This window comes from Paralichthys olivaceus, chromosome 2 (genome assembly GCF_024713975.1).
Source record: "Paralichthys olivaceus isolate ysfri-2021 chromosome 2, ASM2471397v2, whole genome shotgun sequence".
NCBI classification, from domain to species: domain Eukaryota; kingdom Metazoa; phylum Chordata; class Actinopteri; order Pleuronectiformes; family Paralichthyidae; genus Paralichthys; species Paralichthys olivaceus.
Genome location: NC_091094.1, coordinates 22,606,805 through 22,621,562, shown reverse-complemented (window position 1 = coordinate 22,621,562; position 14,758 = coordinate 22,606,805). Strand labels below are relative to the sequence as shown.

Below are 14,758 nucleotides of genomic sequence, written 5' to 3'. Positions count from 1 at the left end.
GCCGACTCCTTCACCTTGAGAACATGCTTCAGAAGCTGAAAAACCTTCACTGAGACTTTTATTTGTGGCATTTGCAAATTAATCACACAGTTAGGCAGTATTTTGAACCCGGGGATGTAAATATATTGAACTTTTCTCTCTCTCTGGACCAAAGAGGTGTGTCTTTCAAAAAAAAGTTACCCCCAACCCCTCCCACGAACTGTCTATTAGCCCTGAACTTTGCTTGAGGGTGGAGAAGTTGTTCTTGTAGCCATCCGCCTACACTGAGGTAGAGATAGTAACGCTGTGCAACCGTCCACCTGCAGGCTGCATTGGTAAAATCCTGCTGCCCACCTCGATCATCTGGACACCCACCAAGGTAGGTGACCCCTTACGCTGTTTGTCTCCTGTTGGTCTCAGGATTATACAGTGAACACCATGCATCTGGCTAAAATATATCTGGCTTATGAAAACACAGTTGCGCATTTGAGACTTTTTAATATCTCTTCAGGCCATTTGTTGCTTGATTAACTGACTTGTAGGGAGATGAGGACTGAGGAGTTTGGTTTTGGGAATGATGGAAATTTTGTTTCCTTCATTCGCTTAAACTTCAATAAATCATTCAAATATTTATTAATTTCTATTATTACATTTTTTTCTCTCGAAAATATTTCCATTGGTCTTTAGCAAAGAGTGATTCATTTAATTTGGACAGAGTACTATTATGGTTTTAGATGTTTTGCAGTGAAATGTTAAATTAATTTTTATTTGCACAACAGCAATTCACTTCAAATTAATTCAAAATGTTTCTTTGTGATGCTTTTGTCTGAGAATTAGTTTGAAAATTATCTAAATCTTAATATGATGAATAATAAAAATAATAAGAATCCATTTTATTTCACAGTGCCATTCTAGACACCCAAGGACACCTTACAATACATCATAAATAAACACATGTATAATCAAAGTCTTTGTTTTGATTTCTTAGTTTCTCAGAACAGTATTCTTTGGAAACATCAGCTCAACATTGCTGCCTCGCTCTGCTGCTGTGTTTTCACATGGCTCTTATTTCCTATTTAACAGATTTCTATTAATCAGATGAGATTAGCTTCATGTTGTATCAGTGGAGCTGGATATATTTAGCATTACTATAATGCTGTCTATCAGATTTTCTCACACGTTATCAGACACAATGAGCCGCATCTTTTTCCTCTAAAGATATGGAATGACAGTGGCCTTGTCTGCTTCTGAAGTTCCCATTAAACACTTCTACCACCCTGAGCTATTATATATCTCTATTACACCTATTACTTTTATAAAGGACAGCAAATGTGCTTTTTATGTTTGATTTTCATGCTTTATTATCGCCTCAAGAATAATTTTTGTGTTACAATACTTCTTATGCCCTGTAAAATTAAACACACCACCACTGAACAATTAGTTCATTAAAACACAGCACACACGTCACACATTTAGAAGACTGGTGTGACAATGGTGTGTGAGAGAGGTGTCGTTAACACTCTCACTTTATCTGCTGGCAACTTCAGGCTTTTTTGTTGTCTTTTATTCTATAGTTTGTTTCTGTTTGTCCACCCGGCAGAGCCTCCGTGAGGGCGTATATACATATTTATATCTGTATCTGTTGCATTTTGACACACCTATTGTAGAAAGGCCACTCAGTAACTGCCTGGTCATTGGCTGCATCAAAACATTTATAGACCCGTATATTTAGAGTTTTTTTTAACTTTCAGCCACAGTCAAAAGAGGATCCTAGAAAAGGAAGTTTGAAGAAACCTACAGTCGAGAGATCTCATCCTTGATAACCTCACAGGTTGTTTTGAAGTGATAACGTGTCTGCTTCAATCAAAGTTACTGTAAATCACAAAGTTGTGACTTTCTGTGGCCTTTTGGTCACACGATTCTTTTCCAGCGTGACAAAAACATCTATATGATCCTTACATTATGCATTTGACAGAAAAGGTGCCATTGGTTTCTTACACCTGTACCATGTTCTCTCCCTGTCAGTATGGAGGATTCCTCAGAGCAGTCCCAATGGGTGTCTCCAGCTCTGCTCAGCTCAGACGCTCTCGCTGGTTTCTCCTCCGAGCCCGGCCTGCTGCCTCCAGTGGAGGAGGGTGAGTCTTACTTCTCCGGCCAGGACTCGGACTACAGTGGCCTTTCCTCGTTCTTCTCCAACCCAAGCCACAGCCGAGCAGCATCCACCTACAGACACAGCTCAGGTCAGTGCCCCAACCACTCCCTATAAATTCACCCCCACACCCATCCTGTAATTCATCATCTATTCTGTCAATCTTTTCAAAGTTCGACCTGTGTTCAGCTCGCCGAGCCTCCTCAGCAACCTCCAGCTCCTTGACGTGCCTGCCACCCACTCCCTGAGCTCACCCTACAACCCCCCAGCCTCCACCTGGAGCAGCAGTCCTCTCACCAAGACCCTGCTGCACTCACACCCCCCGACTTCCATCTACACTCCCGGACTCAGCTCCTCCTTCGCCGCCTCCAGAGATGGATACTCCTCTCCGGGCAGAGAGAACAGGGAGAGCCCCAGGCTTCAGGAGGCCCTAAAGATCGAGCGTTTGAGTCCGCTGGGAGGGTCGGGTGCCAGCAGCAGCTTTCTGAATCTGACACCAGCCACTGGGAGTGTGTACACACCATCATCTCACTCCCACCCACACATGTTGAGCCCCTACAGCTCGTACATGACTGGCCCGCAGGAGTACAGTTCTGCTGCTCTGTACTCCAGCCCCGGGGCCTGGATCAGCCCCTCGTACTCCCCTAAACTCCGCAACAAGATGAGGATATCCACTCCAGGTGAGGACGCACTGAGACATGACATCTCACCACAAGGTTCTGGACCTTTCAGTTACATCCTGACCTTCCTCAGCAGATGGAGTTGCCTGGTTGTCATGGAAATGTAGATCTAAGGCCAAAAGGTCAAAACATAAACTTTTCATCTTTGAAATTTGAATTTCTACAGTTTTATAACAACTGGGCAACAGCAAATTAATACAGATGAATGGACTAGATAACAGATTTGAAATAAAGCTTTCGTTAAAAAAAAATTAAAAAAAATATTTATATATATATATCAATTAGTCTAAATAAAACAGTAGAAGAATATTGGTGAATATTTTTGTTATAGTTTTTATATATTTAAAATAATTGCACATATGAAGATCCACCATGAGGATTTTATCAAAAGCATGAAGTAATAATTATGTATGCTTGTTTCTGAACAGAGGCCAGAGAGTGTGTCAACTGTGGAGCCACTGCTACCCCTCTGTGGCGTCGGGATGGTACAGGCCACTACCTGTGCAATGCCTGTGGATTGTATCATAAAATGAATGGACAAAACAGACCTCTGATCAGGCCCAAGAAAAGACTGGTATGATCCACTGAGGGCTCCTGATTGGCTCCCTAATAAACAATTCAATTTGTGATTTGTTATTATCAGATCAATTTACATATTCAGATTATTCACGATTTTGTGTTTCAGATTGTCAGTAAGCGTGCAGGTACAATGTGTGCCAACTGTCACACAAGCACAACAACGCTGTGGAGACGCAACGCCAATGGAGAGCCTGTGTGTAACGCCTGTGGACTCTACTTCAAACTGCACAATGTGAGTCAGCCAATCATTTAAAATACACAACTATAGTCTTTACAAATAAATCCAGAAACGTCCCCCTGAACCTGGTTGTACATAAAGATATAAATTTTCTTTTCCCAGGTCAATCGGCCCCTCACCATGAAGAAGGAGGGCATTCAAACACGCAACAGAAAAGTCTCCAACAAGAACAAGAAGAGCAAGAAGGCGGCCATGTTTGATCAGTACTCTGAGATGACCCAGCCGGCTTCTCTGGACGACAACTGCGGGCCCTATTCCCTCGGCCCCGGGACTCTGCTGACCTACAGCCACGCACCACATCTCATTCCAGCACCCTCCCCTCTGCACCCCTCTGCCTCCCTACCCTATACACACCACCTCAACACTGGCATGGTGCCCACACTAGTGTGAAACAACGAACCGTCATACATCCAGGAATCAGTGCACCTGCCTGGTACCTATTAGCGTGGTATTGTACATATGTGTTTCTAGGCTGATATGCCCCCTGAACGGAGTTTTCTGTATATTTTCACTGTATTCTATTAAACATAATTTTGTAGTGATTTGTAGTTAATCACTTTGCTGCACATGTAAACACATTATCTCAGCTGTAAATACAATCACAAGTCTGATCTGACAGCCATGTTGTGTCTCTTTTATTATTCATAAAGTGAAATTAGTGCTTTAGTTTAGGGATGTCGTGGGTCTGTTTTGTCTTTGCTTTATTGATATTACTATGTTGAATTCTTTGCGGAGAAATTAATAAACGTGTGACTCATTCTGCTGGAGTTATAAAGGCTTTTGTTTTGAAAGTCATTTGAATTTTCACTTCATTGGTACCGACCACAGTTAAAGTCTCCTGTGTGGTGTTATTATCCTCCCTGCTCAGGTATAATAGTCTCTTTGTACAGGTCAGAGCTCCACTTTGACAGTGTAATTGTACGTAGCGGGTATGCAAATCCTCCTTTCCACTGAGGTGGCAAATAATCAACTAAAGTGTAACACTTACACCTGGTTGTATTTTCAGATCAGAGCAGCCAGCGGGTGAACGAGTGGGCTCCAAGTTCAACCGCACACACAAGGTCATGTTTGTATTTGTTATTACTCATCAGTGTTCATCTGCTCACGAGGAGAAGGCTGCGCGGGGGTAGGGGTAGGGGGGGTGGGGGGGGGGGGGGGTTGTCACGAATAAAATTTCTACTCAAATGTCACGCTTGAAAGGTCAGAGGCCAAGCGGACGTTTTTCGAAACATATATCATAACTCTGGAGGAGAGGTTTTACTTCTGAAACACACAAGAGAGAAAACTCGAAAGGGCTCTAACGCCCTGAGGTGAACTGTGTTCATGTCCCTGTTCTGATCGGTACAGACAATTAAAGTATTCAGATCCTAACTTGTGCAAAAATACCACAATGCAAAAAAAATATGCCAATTAAAGTAAAAGTCCTGCATTTAAAATATTACTTAAGTGAAAGTATAAAAGTGAATATAAAACAAATGCGTTTATAATGCAGGAGAATGGCTCCTGTCAGATCTATATTATATCACAGGTTTATAATTACTAATGTATAAACATATAAAACATTATTTACTGTATTTACTGTAACTTTAGATGATCTTAGGTAGTCTATAGTAAGTTAGTAATGATGCGTCAGAAAATGCTTTATCAAGCACATTTTAGCGATAATTTTACAGCCTGACATTTTCAGTCATGTTGAGCTTCTGTGATCGTGCTACATCCACAGTATCACAGTCAATGAACCTGATAAAACAATTTCTTATTGGTCGAACTTCATCACTGATTAGATTTGACCTTTTGGGGGAATGTTCTCAATACCTTACAGAAACAGGCAGCTGAAATCTTAACAAAGAAAAAAAGAATCAAACGTATCATCCACCAAGATCTATTTTTTCAGCATTTGATATAAAAGCCATGCAGTAAACACAGCCCTGAGGTATGTACAGTACAGTGTGTGCAGTGAACGTTTTATGTTGAGCAGCAGCAGCAGAAGGGCATGGGTAGCTCACTCAGGACTGGGGAGCGACTGATAAGTTATCACTGAGGCCACAGACGCCAAACCATCCACCTGCTGCTGGCACTGCCGCTCTCACACTCCCTGTCAGTTAGTCAGAGAGGGGCACCGTGTGCACTGTAGGTATTCAGACATGACACTCAGAAGAGCTATGATGAACAAATTAATATATCACCTGAAGGCCAACAAATGGTTACTGTACAGTGTAGGTGGATCGGTGCGGCTCTACATTTGTGGGTTTGGGTTGAATGAATCCACGTTTCATAATCTGTGGGCACACAGAACACTTCACTTGAGACAAATCTGTAAATTATCAGTGTGTGTGCGCGCGCATGTGTGTGATGTCCTCTTAGTTTCTCTTCTTTAATTTCATTACCAGTCAACCATTCAACTACCCACTCAGGACCTGCCTGATGATGGCATGTGAGGACCTGTCTATTGTTAGACGAGGGGTTTCTATCAGAGTCCGTTTATCACATCTACCCAAGGTTTACCCTAAATCACAGTATAACAGAGTAGCTCCTTCATTTTCCTCTCCATGCATTTGTAGCATCTCTTAAAGTCATCCCGAGACGCAGTATTTAAGAAATGAAATGTCTAAATTCAATATTAGTTGACAAGTGAGTCCATAATTTATCCTCTTCCTTAACTGTCTCTATCTGCTGTTTATCTGCCGCAGCTGCCAGCTCTGCTCTGGGGAAATGGCAACAAATGACAAGGATAGATTAGAGACCACAGGCCCGCTCCTGTTCTCTCACACGGCCGTCAGTTAGTGGCCTTTTCTCTCAAACTCACTGCTTGTCTCTGCTCACATTCAGCCACTTCTGGGCTTAGTTGTAGCAGAAGAGTTTACAACAGAGAAGCAAGCTGATTTGAATCTTTGTCTCAGATCATCTACTCATGTTTAAATCATTGCTAAACAACAAGAACCAGATGTATTTCTGACTGACAGACGTACATCTACATCATGTCATCCCCACAGTGAGAAACAAGTTAGAGCTAAATGCATGGCCTACAGCGTGAGTAATGTTATTTGGAAATTTCTGGTTTATAAGCGCCCCCAGATGGTAACAACTCAACACTGCAGCTAATGTTTTTCCCAACTGACATGACTGTTGAGGATGAAAAAGCCTGAGCTCTGCTGAAAATAGAAAACACACATATATGTGCATGTGTGTGGTTTCCACTGCCATCTACATGGTTGATAGAGAACGTTACACCTCAACTTTTCAGACTCTTCCACCATAGTATACATATATGTTAGTGATAAAGAGTTTTTCTGCATTCCATGCCCTGATAATGTGTGGAAGACAATGTATTTAAAGTAAGGTCGGTGTGGAATTGTATTTTGAACTGTTTGAGATATACTTATGCTTGATTCATTCATGTGTGGGTGTGGTGAGTATCTCTTTAACAGTTTGACCCAGAAATGATCCTGTTCGACAATTGTGATAATGCAGTACATCTCCAGTAGGATCCACCACAGGCCTGTATTCATTTACTGTAAATGTGTTTTCTCTGTGCTTGTAAAAAACATAAGGTTTTTTTTTATTCCAGACTGATGATAAAGCTAAACTGTTGTAGTTTAGTGGTTTCAAGCAACTTATTGATGATGCATGTTTGTCACATTGCTTACAGTCGATAAAAGAAAAAATGGAATAAATACACAAGAAAAACATAAATATATTTATTTATTTTTTCGAAGCATGCCTTAAACTCCAGTACGGCCAACAAAGGGAGCTGAGCATTACACAGTGAAAAGGAAATATAACCTACATATTCTGTCAGTTTCAAGGTATTAAAAATTGGTCCTTGGATAACACACAAAGAAAAACATTTAAAAAAGGCAGCCTCATCAATCCAGCTCTACATTTTCCCATTGTTTCTTAGCTTATCAGGTTCATTTAAAGCACTTCCAGTCTCTGGAGTTATCAGCCGGTAACAGGTGAAAATCTCTGCTCTGTTTTCAAAACAATAAAAGACACAGGACAAAGCGGGTGGGAAGCATATGAGCTCACCAAGCTACATGTTATAGATACTCTCACAAACTTCTTCAGCCTTCCACATTCTGTCAGTGCACGAGCAGACTGGGCTTTTTGTAAACATTTACTATTTAGTTGTATTTCTGTTGGCGTAGCGTTACACAGGGTGTGCCGTGGTGAACGATATGCAGCACTTTTATTGTCTCTTAGCGATGAGCATCGCGATCAGCACTCCTGTTAGCACCCCCACTCCAACTAGCAGCCTTCTCCTCACGGTCTCACGATATCTCCGCGCTCCTGCAGCCGCGTCTTGTCCGAAAATCTCAGCAAAGCAGTCCTGGAATCAAAAGGAATTTTGATTTAGGCAGATAAACAATAAGTGGGAGAAGAATTTTGTTATGAGGCAATATTTAGGTTCCTATCCATCCACATTAAATGGTGTGTATAGTTGTTTTCCATTCTTTTCTCCCTTTTTTCTAATAAACATAATAAACTGAACATATTACTCACATTGTTACATATTGTAAATAAAAGCAAATAATCCAGAAATTGTTTAAAATTAAATCTGACAAATGTATTTTTTATTTTGCAGTGGAACCCTGACAGCCAATGCTGCGCTGACAGTGTATGAGTGATGTGTGATAGAGGAAGTGCAGCACAGATGAACTCTGTGTGTGTGAATGGGTGAACGGCAAAGCTGTACTGAAAAGCGGTTTGAGTGGCCCTCAACCCACAGAATCTGCCACTGCATGGTACTGATCTCATAGCTGTGATCTTTGTTTCCCCACATTTAAAATCTGTAAACTTCACTGTGTAAAATTTATGTGGGTTCATTTGTATGTAAAGTATCAGGAAGCCAGGCTTTGCTGTGGCACTAATAATTTCATTTGATAGCTCACTCCTCGCTGTAACTGAAAGATTGTAATTAATAACTAAAATGCTGAATTTCAGAATGATATTGACAATGATTGTATTGAGCGAGTCACATTACGGCCAAACCCCAATCTGCTTCTTATTGGTTCTGGATCACCCACAGTCTGTGTCACACATGAGGATGCACGTTGGGTCCACCCTCCGGAGACTCACCCAGCCTCCTTGGCTCTGGATCCACGGACTGATGCGCTCATCCAGGTACATGGTCATCCAGTCTGCAATGCGGGAGACCAGCTCGCTCATATTCTTCTCCACACATTCCACACACAGCACACCCCCAAAAGAAAACAGGCCCACTATACGTCCCCAGTTGACTCCGTCCTTGAACACCTCATCCATCACATTCTTGAAGCTGTGGTAGGCTGTGTCAGGAGTGATGTCGAGCTGCAAGGAAACTTCACTGAACGCTTGCGTGAACAGCAGCTCAAACTCTTCAGCAGAGTCTAGGAGAGCTGCCTTCACGGCCTCCACGCCACCACTCGGGGTGACGGGTGGCATCCCCTGCTCACCACACCTGTCCCTGCAGTTGACCAGCAAGCCATTACTGGCGGCCGAGGTGGCATTGTCTCCCTCAGTCCTCCCACCAGCATCCTCTGGCCTCAGTAGAGAGGTGGGATAGTTCCTCTGAGACAGCCTGTAACTGATAAAGAACTCCACCAGCTCTCTGTTGCTGTACGACATTATGTCCACAGTGTGAAGCTCCAACACACAGCCAGCCTAGTCAGATCCAACACTTTCTTCTGCCATTCCTCTCACTCTGTCGCCTGCCACATTAGAGCCTCTTCTCCTCGCAGCAGCAGTCTGGGAGCAGCCAGGGGTGAGAGAAGGTTATGTTAGTTCATGTCAGGACACGTGATGCAACTTGTGCTGCTGTAAACACCCACTGGTTCCCATTCATTTCTGTAATATATGAATTTCTACCAAGAGAGTTGGTAGAGATGTGCAATTCATCCAATCTGCATATTTTCAATCAGTCACATTGTCATTGGTGAGATTATATTTTAGTGCAAATACACGTACTGCATTAGAATACAATGATAATGAGTAAATCTAAACTAAAATAGACTCCCCCCTGATCTGCAGACATGAACTGAAACCACAGGAGGACTCGGATGATCAGAACATCTGATCCAAACCATGGGGCAAATATTTCCCAACAAACGTGAGCTACCAGCTGACTTGCAGGGTTAGCATTGTGAAATCAAATAACTGATCATTCAATCGCTCCGATGTGCGTTAAACCAAATATGTGCGTTTACATGGCAACGTCTCCTCGCTGACAGCTGCAGGTCACGTAGATACAACCAGCTTTAGCCTCTGCTGCTAACTAGCTGTTTACTAACAGTGCACGGGGAACGCATGAAAAATCCCGCTAGCTGCATCCGTGGCTCTGCTCGATGGTTGACATGTGTACTTACTGCTGCTCAGGGCTGGTTCTCGGGGAGGCTGCAGCTATGGAGTCACTAAACGCTGGACGTGAGCCTGCAGACACAATATGGACATTGTTGCGGCTGCAGACTGGCGCTGATGCACGCTGGCGGTTGGCCAATTCTGCTACTGTACCCGCCAGAAGTCCCGCCCTCCCGCTGCTCCTGCGCCAATCAGCGTCGGAGGCAAACAGGAAGTCAGGGGGCCCGTGGAGTGACGCCAGAATGGTTGAAGAAAGACACTGCTTTATTTGTGTCTCTGACCAATGAGGATGGACTCACTGCAAACCTGCAGTCTACTGTAGTACCACTCTTTATAAATAAAGATTTCCATTTAATGATATAACCATGGATGAGCTGCAAGCAGTATTTAACTCTTGTTCCTAAAATCCAATCAGTAAATGTCATTTTCTACTAACAATATAATCTTCCTCTTGCAGTGCCCTGAACACATGTCAAAACATTTACATTTATAGTAACCTTACATTATTTATCTTGCATTAATTCCATTAAGAACTATCATAAAAAACTATTTTGCTGCTCTACTTACTGAGGCTGCGCTGCATCATGCGTTGAGCAGCGGTCAGTTTGGACAATACCTGGCCCAAAAGATAATTGTCAGACAGTGATTGGTGTAGAAAAAAAAGAATATATTTTTTATTAAACAAACATTTATTAAAATGTGTACATAAGCAATAAGCATATTCTACACTTTCTAAATGTGAAATGACGACATGTTACAGTTCTTTGTCAGTCGAGAAAAAAAACTATAGAAGTAGGTAAAGTTGATATCATCCTAAGTCTTGTGAATAACCAGTGAATAACACAGATTTCATGAAGAGACTAACAAAGAATAATGGCTCAAATATATACAATGTCACTTACATATGCTGTATATTTATGCACTATAATGCAGTCCTTTCATTGTTTCCACCACTAACGTGGTTAATGTGTGGAAATAGAGTTTTAGTGACACATCATTTGATATTTAAGTGTCTGTAGTTTGTCCTCTCATCTTAGCTAATACACTCCTTTAAACATGAACTGTTGCTCCACCAAGGCACACCACAAAGCAGGAAAACTAACAGAAAGTCATCCAAGCATTTGCTTTCCCATCTTGCAATGGACCGTCCTTCTCGCTGGAAGGCTCGTCTGTGTTTACAGGTTCTGTCAGGTTTATAGGCTCCAGGGATTTTACATTCTCTTCTCGGGTCATTTCAACATTTCCATTCTCAGCTGGTCTCTCTTCGGTTTCTGGTTCACTGTCGGAGTCAATAGAAATGGTCTCTGTGTTTGTGCTAAGTTTCAAGGTACAGTTTAGTGTTTCACACTGCTTGTTTTGGTGTGTGCTTGGAGTGCCAGACTTCAGGCCTCCAGGTCTGCCCACCGAGGTGCCCACGAGTTTGCTCTCCTCAAAGATCATCTCATGGTTAACTTTCTTGAGTGCCTGCATGTCAAAGCCAAGCAGCACAGACACCTGCTTGGTCTCACAGTGTTTCTCACACATCCTTTGCTTGGTTACAAAGTGACTAGAAATATCGGATTTCCACAGCCACAGACTTGCAGAGAGCTTTTCCTCTTCCTGAGCAGAAAGGTATGGTTGACGGTTGAAGTAGGCTGTTAGGAAATCTTTCCTGGCTTCATATGTCTTGTGCTCATAGCTTCTTGGATCCAGTGCAAGACCATCAGATTCAGCTTGATTTCCGATGGCTGTTGAGGAAATCCTTGCGTCCTTACTTAGCTTTAACCTCTTGGGATTGGATGTGGCCTGTACTGGTGGCTGCCTCTTGAGAAAGCCAGCCCCAGACGAGTTAAGCGTCAAGGCCGACTTGAAGCCTTGGCTTGCCTGGTTCCTTCCAACTGCTCTGCACTGCACAAGATGCAGTGTTATTGTGGAGGCCACCATGTTACTAGTGTACACTCCTAAGCAATGAATGCACTTGTATGTCATCTTTTTCTCAACAGGATGCATTGTTTGGAGCACTTGGTGCCTCTCCCTCAAATGCATGGCCAAAGCATCAGAGATTGGACCTTTGAGGATGGTGAAACACAGCGGACATAGCGTCTTACGTACTTCACTTTTTGTTGAAGATAAACCTCGACTGAGCTGTTCACTTTTGTTCTCAATCATTCTTTGAGTGGTTACTTTGACAGGAGGTGGAACACTATTCTGAGCAGGTGCCGACTGATCTTGACCATTGATAGACTCCTTCATGTTAAATGTGAGAACCACAAGCTGAACATTACAGGACTTGTCTTGTTTAATAGTGAGATCGAAGGTTAGCGGCGATGCACCCGGGGGTCCCACAAAGTCATCGGGGTGAGTCTGAGCCTTGTGTTCCATGATTTTCTCAACACTGTGAAAAGCTGAGTGGCACTGGGGACAAGTGAGTCCGTGAATTAGCATGTGGTTGAGTAGAGTGTCACTGGGCAGGTAGCGGTTGCAAAGCAAACACTTACTAGTGAAGTTGTGGATTTTCATGATGTATTTAGCCAGTGCCCACACTCTCTTTGCCTTGTGTGCACTTTCAAAGTGAGCACTGTAAAGGTTTTCAGGGAAAAGCTCATTGCAAACTGTGCATATCTTCCACTTCTGTGTCTGGGCTGTGCATACACCACCGGCATTAGTTTCAGTCACAGTGTTGTTGCAAGCAACTGTGGCCCGCATCTGTTTGGCTGCAATGGGTGCCTGATTTTTAACAACAGGGGCCACTGGCTTCAAATATCCTATAACTGGTTGTGCTGTTGATTCAGCTCTAATTGTGTGGCCCCTGTTAATGATCATAGATGGAGCTGGTAGGGTCTGGGACCTGGAGACAACAATGTTAGCATGTCCAATCATAGTGGTTACCTGAGCACCAATGCGCTCGTGGTACTCTATAACATGCTGTACTAGAGCCTCGTAGTTACGAGTGGAAAATTGGCAGCGTTTACAGAGGATGTTGTTACCATTGACAGAGCTTGCACCATTTTTGACAGACGATTCTGAAACTATTCCAAGATATGGTGAGACAATATGCTGAAAATGTTCCCTATAGATGTGCCTTCTCACAACATTGTACAGACTGTCCCGGAAAGAGCATTTTTTGCAAAAGTACATTGCTCTCTCGACACCATCTCCCTGTCTGATTCTATCAAGATACGTTTTGTTCGTCTTCTGCAGTGCAGTTCTCTGTGTGCTCCCAATGCTCTGCCGTGCTGAACTGGGTAGATGGAATATTTTAACATGCGTCTCCAAAGTTCTCTTGCTTGCGGTGAATGAGCAGTATGGGCAGTTGAGCAGAATCTTATTGTCAAAGCTTTTCCTGTGTACATTGCGGAAGTGATTCTTGTAGCCTGAGTAGTACTTGGAAGAAAACGGGCACTCTGTGCAGCAAAATGGCTTTGACCTGTATTCCTAACAAGACATCAGGGGAACAAAATCATATCATTAATACATGGATTTGTGAGTAACAACTTAAAAACATTTTGGAGAACAAAAATGATATTTACCTGTGTTTTAGAATATGATGGATCCCATCCGCAGATATCAAGGCAGAGACTGCCCTTTACAAACTGCTCATTAGGGCAAAACTCTTTGAACTCCTGTGTAATTAAAATGTAAAGATTAACACACAATTGTTAATCTCAGTGAGTCAAAGTATAGTCAATATGTGCAAAGTGTATTGTTTTACATCAAACAACACTTATCTTACACTGGGTTTTTTTTACAAATTCTCCTCAGTTGGCATAGAAACTCCAGAGATTAAAATTGAACCCTCTCACCTTTAAACTTAACGGTAATCATATATAAGCTTCTTTAAAGGTAATGATCCTCAATTCACTTTTAGAGCTTCTCCAACATGAATCACCTTGGTAAAACATACTCACCTCTGCAGCCTCCTTGCAGAACTCCAGTCCAATGTCTCCGAGTGCTTTCTTCACTTGTTTTCTCGCTCTCCTGATTCTGGTGAGGTTATTTACTGGGAGCTGATACATCTCTCTTGAAAAACAATAACACAGCTTAGTCAGAGTTGGGCTCCAATGACGCTTTAAATGCAATTCAACAGAACATGACACAGTTCACACACTAACATCATAAGAGGGTGAAACGGGCTCTCAAGACTTTTCTCCATTCATTAAACCACTGTCAGTAAATGTGCTCATTATGATAAATATGATCATCTATGATCTCAGCTCTGGTTTGTCCCGGGGCCCGGTGCTGTCTCAGTAAACATGCTTCACGCTATCCTTCCACGCTGATGGCATTACTGCATTTGACCAATGGTACTGGATCACGGAGCAGATCTACGACCTGTGCTGCTCCATCGTGTCTAGTGATCACCGGAATGAGACTTCTACAGACCATGCTGTGTTTTGCTTTGTGTGCTAGCCTAACTGTGCTAGCCTAACTTAGCCCCGTTGCCCGCAGTTGGCCACCTACTTAGCAACTAGCGATGCATGGCATTTATTTCTCCATCTTCACATAGATCTGTGGATGCGTCTCACTCACCTCTCTGCACGTATGAAGACTAGCTTCACACGGGTCGCCTCGCTACATAAATGGTGAACGGAGGTGTTGAGAGGCTGATCGTGGACGTGCAGGCTGGATGCTCGCTCTCCTCGGAGCCGGTGCTGATGCTCTCTACAGCGCCACGACTGGCTAGCTAACCACGCTAGCTAGTTAGCTGTCACATCTGCTTTGCTGCTAGCTAGCTGAAGGGACAAAAGCCGGCGCAGAGCGATGCACGTGTCACGAGAAACAGTAAACTCCGACAGTGGACACAGCCACGGCACCACC

General features: G+C 43.0%; 3 protein-coding genes across 3 annotated transcripts; 1 reads left to right on the top strand and 2 right to left on the bottom strand.

Annotated features, from left to right (window-relative positions):
* Positions 1–210: 210 nt before the first annotated feature.
* On the top strand, positions 211–4,400 carry gata1a (GATA binding protein 1a). Its single transcript, XM_020086547.2, has 6 exons — positions 211–358; positions 2,005–2,219; positions 2,302–2,808; positions 3,237–3,382; positions 3,494–3,619; positions 3,728–4,400. Exons 2-6 carry the CDS (start codon positions 2,006–2,008, stop codon positions 4,013–4,015), a joined length of 1,281 nt encoding a protein of 426 aa, XP_019942106.2. The 5' UTR covers positions 211–358; position 2,005; the 3' UTR covers positions 4,016–4,400.
* Positions 4,401–7,309: 2,909 nt separating this feature from the next.
* On the bottom strand, positions 7,310–10,127 carry LOC109645834 (bcl-2-like protein 1). The gene is made up of 3 exons (XM_069512058.1): positions 9,970–10,127; positions 8,705–9,352; positions 7,310–7,955 (listed from the first exon to the last, which is right to left on the bottom strand). Exons 2-3 carry the CDS (start codon positions 9,230–9,232, stop codon positions 7,815–7,817), a joined length of 669 nt encoding a protein of 222 aa, XP_069368159.1. The 5' UTR covers positions 9,233–9,352; positions 9,970–10,127; the 3' UTR covers positions 7,310–7,814.
* A 504-nt stretch (positions 10,128–10,631) lies between these two features.
* Positions 10,632–14,606, bottom strand: adnpa (activity-dependent neuroprotector homeobox a). The gene is made up of 4 exons (XM_020111496.2): positions 14,471–14,606; positions 13,849–13,960; positions 13,471–13,563; positions 10,632–13,375 (listed from the first exon to the last, which is right to left on the bottom strand). The coding sequence occupies exons 2-4, from the start codon at positions 13,954–13,956 to the stop codon at positions 11,060–11,062; spliced, it is 2,517 nt and encodes an 838-aa protein (XP_019967055.2). The 5' UTR covers positions 13,957–13,960; positions 14,471–14,606; the 3' UTR covers positions 10,632–11,059.
* Between the last annotated feature and the right edge of the window lie 152 nt (positions 14,607–14,758).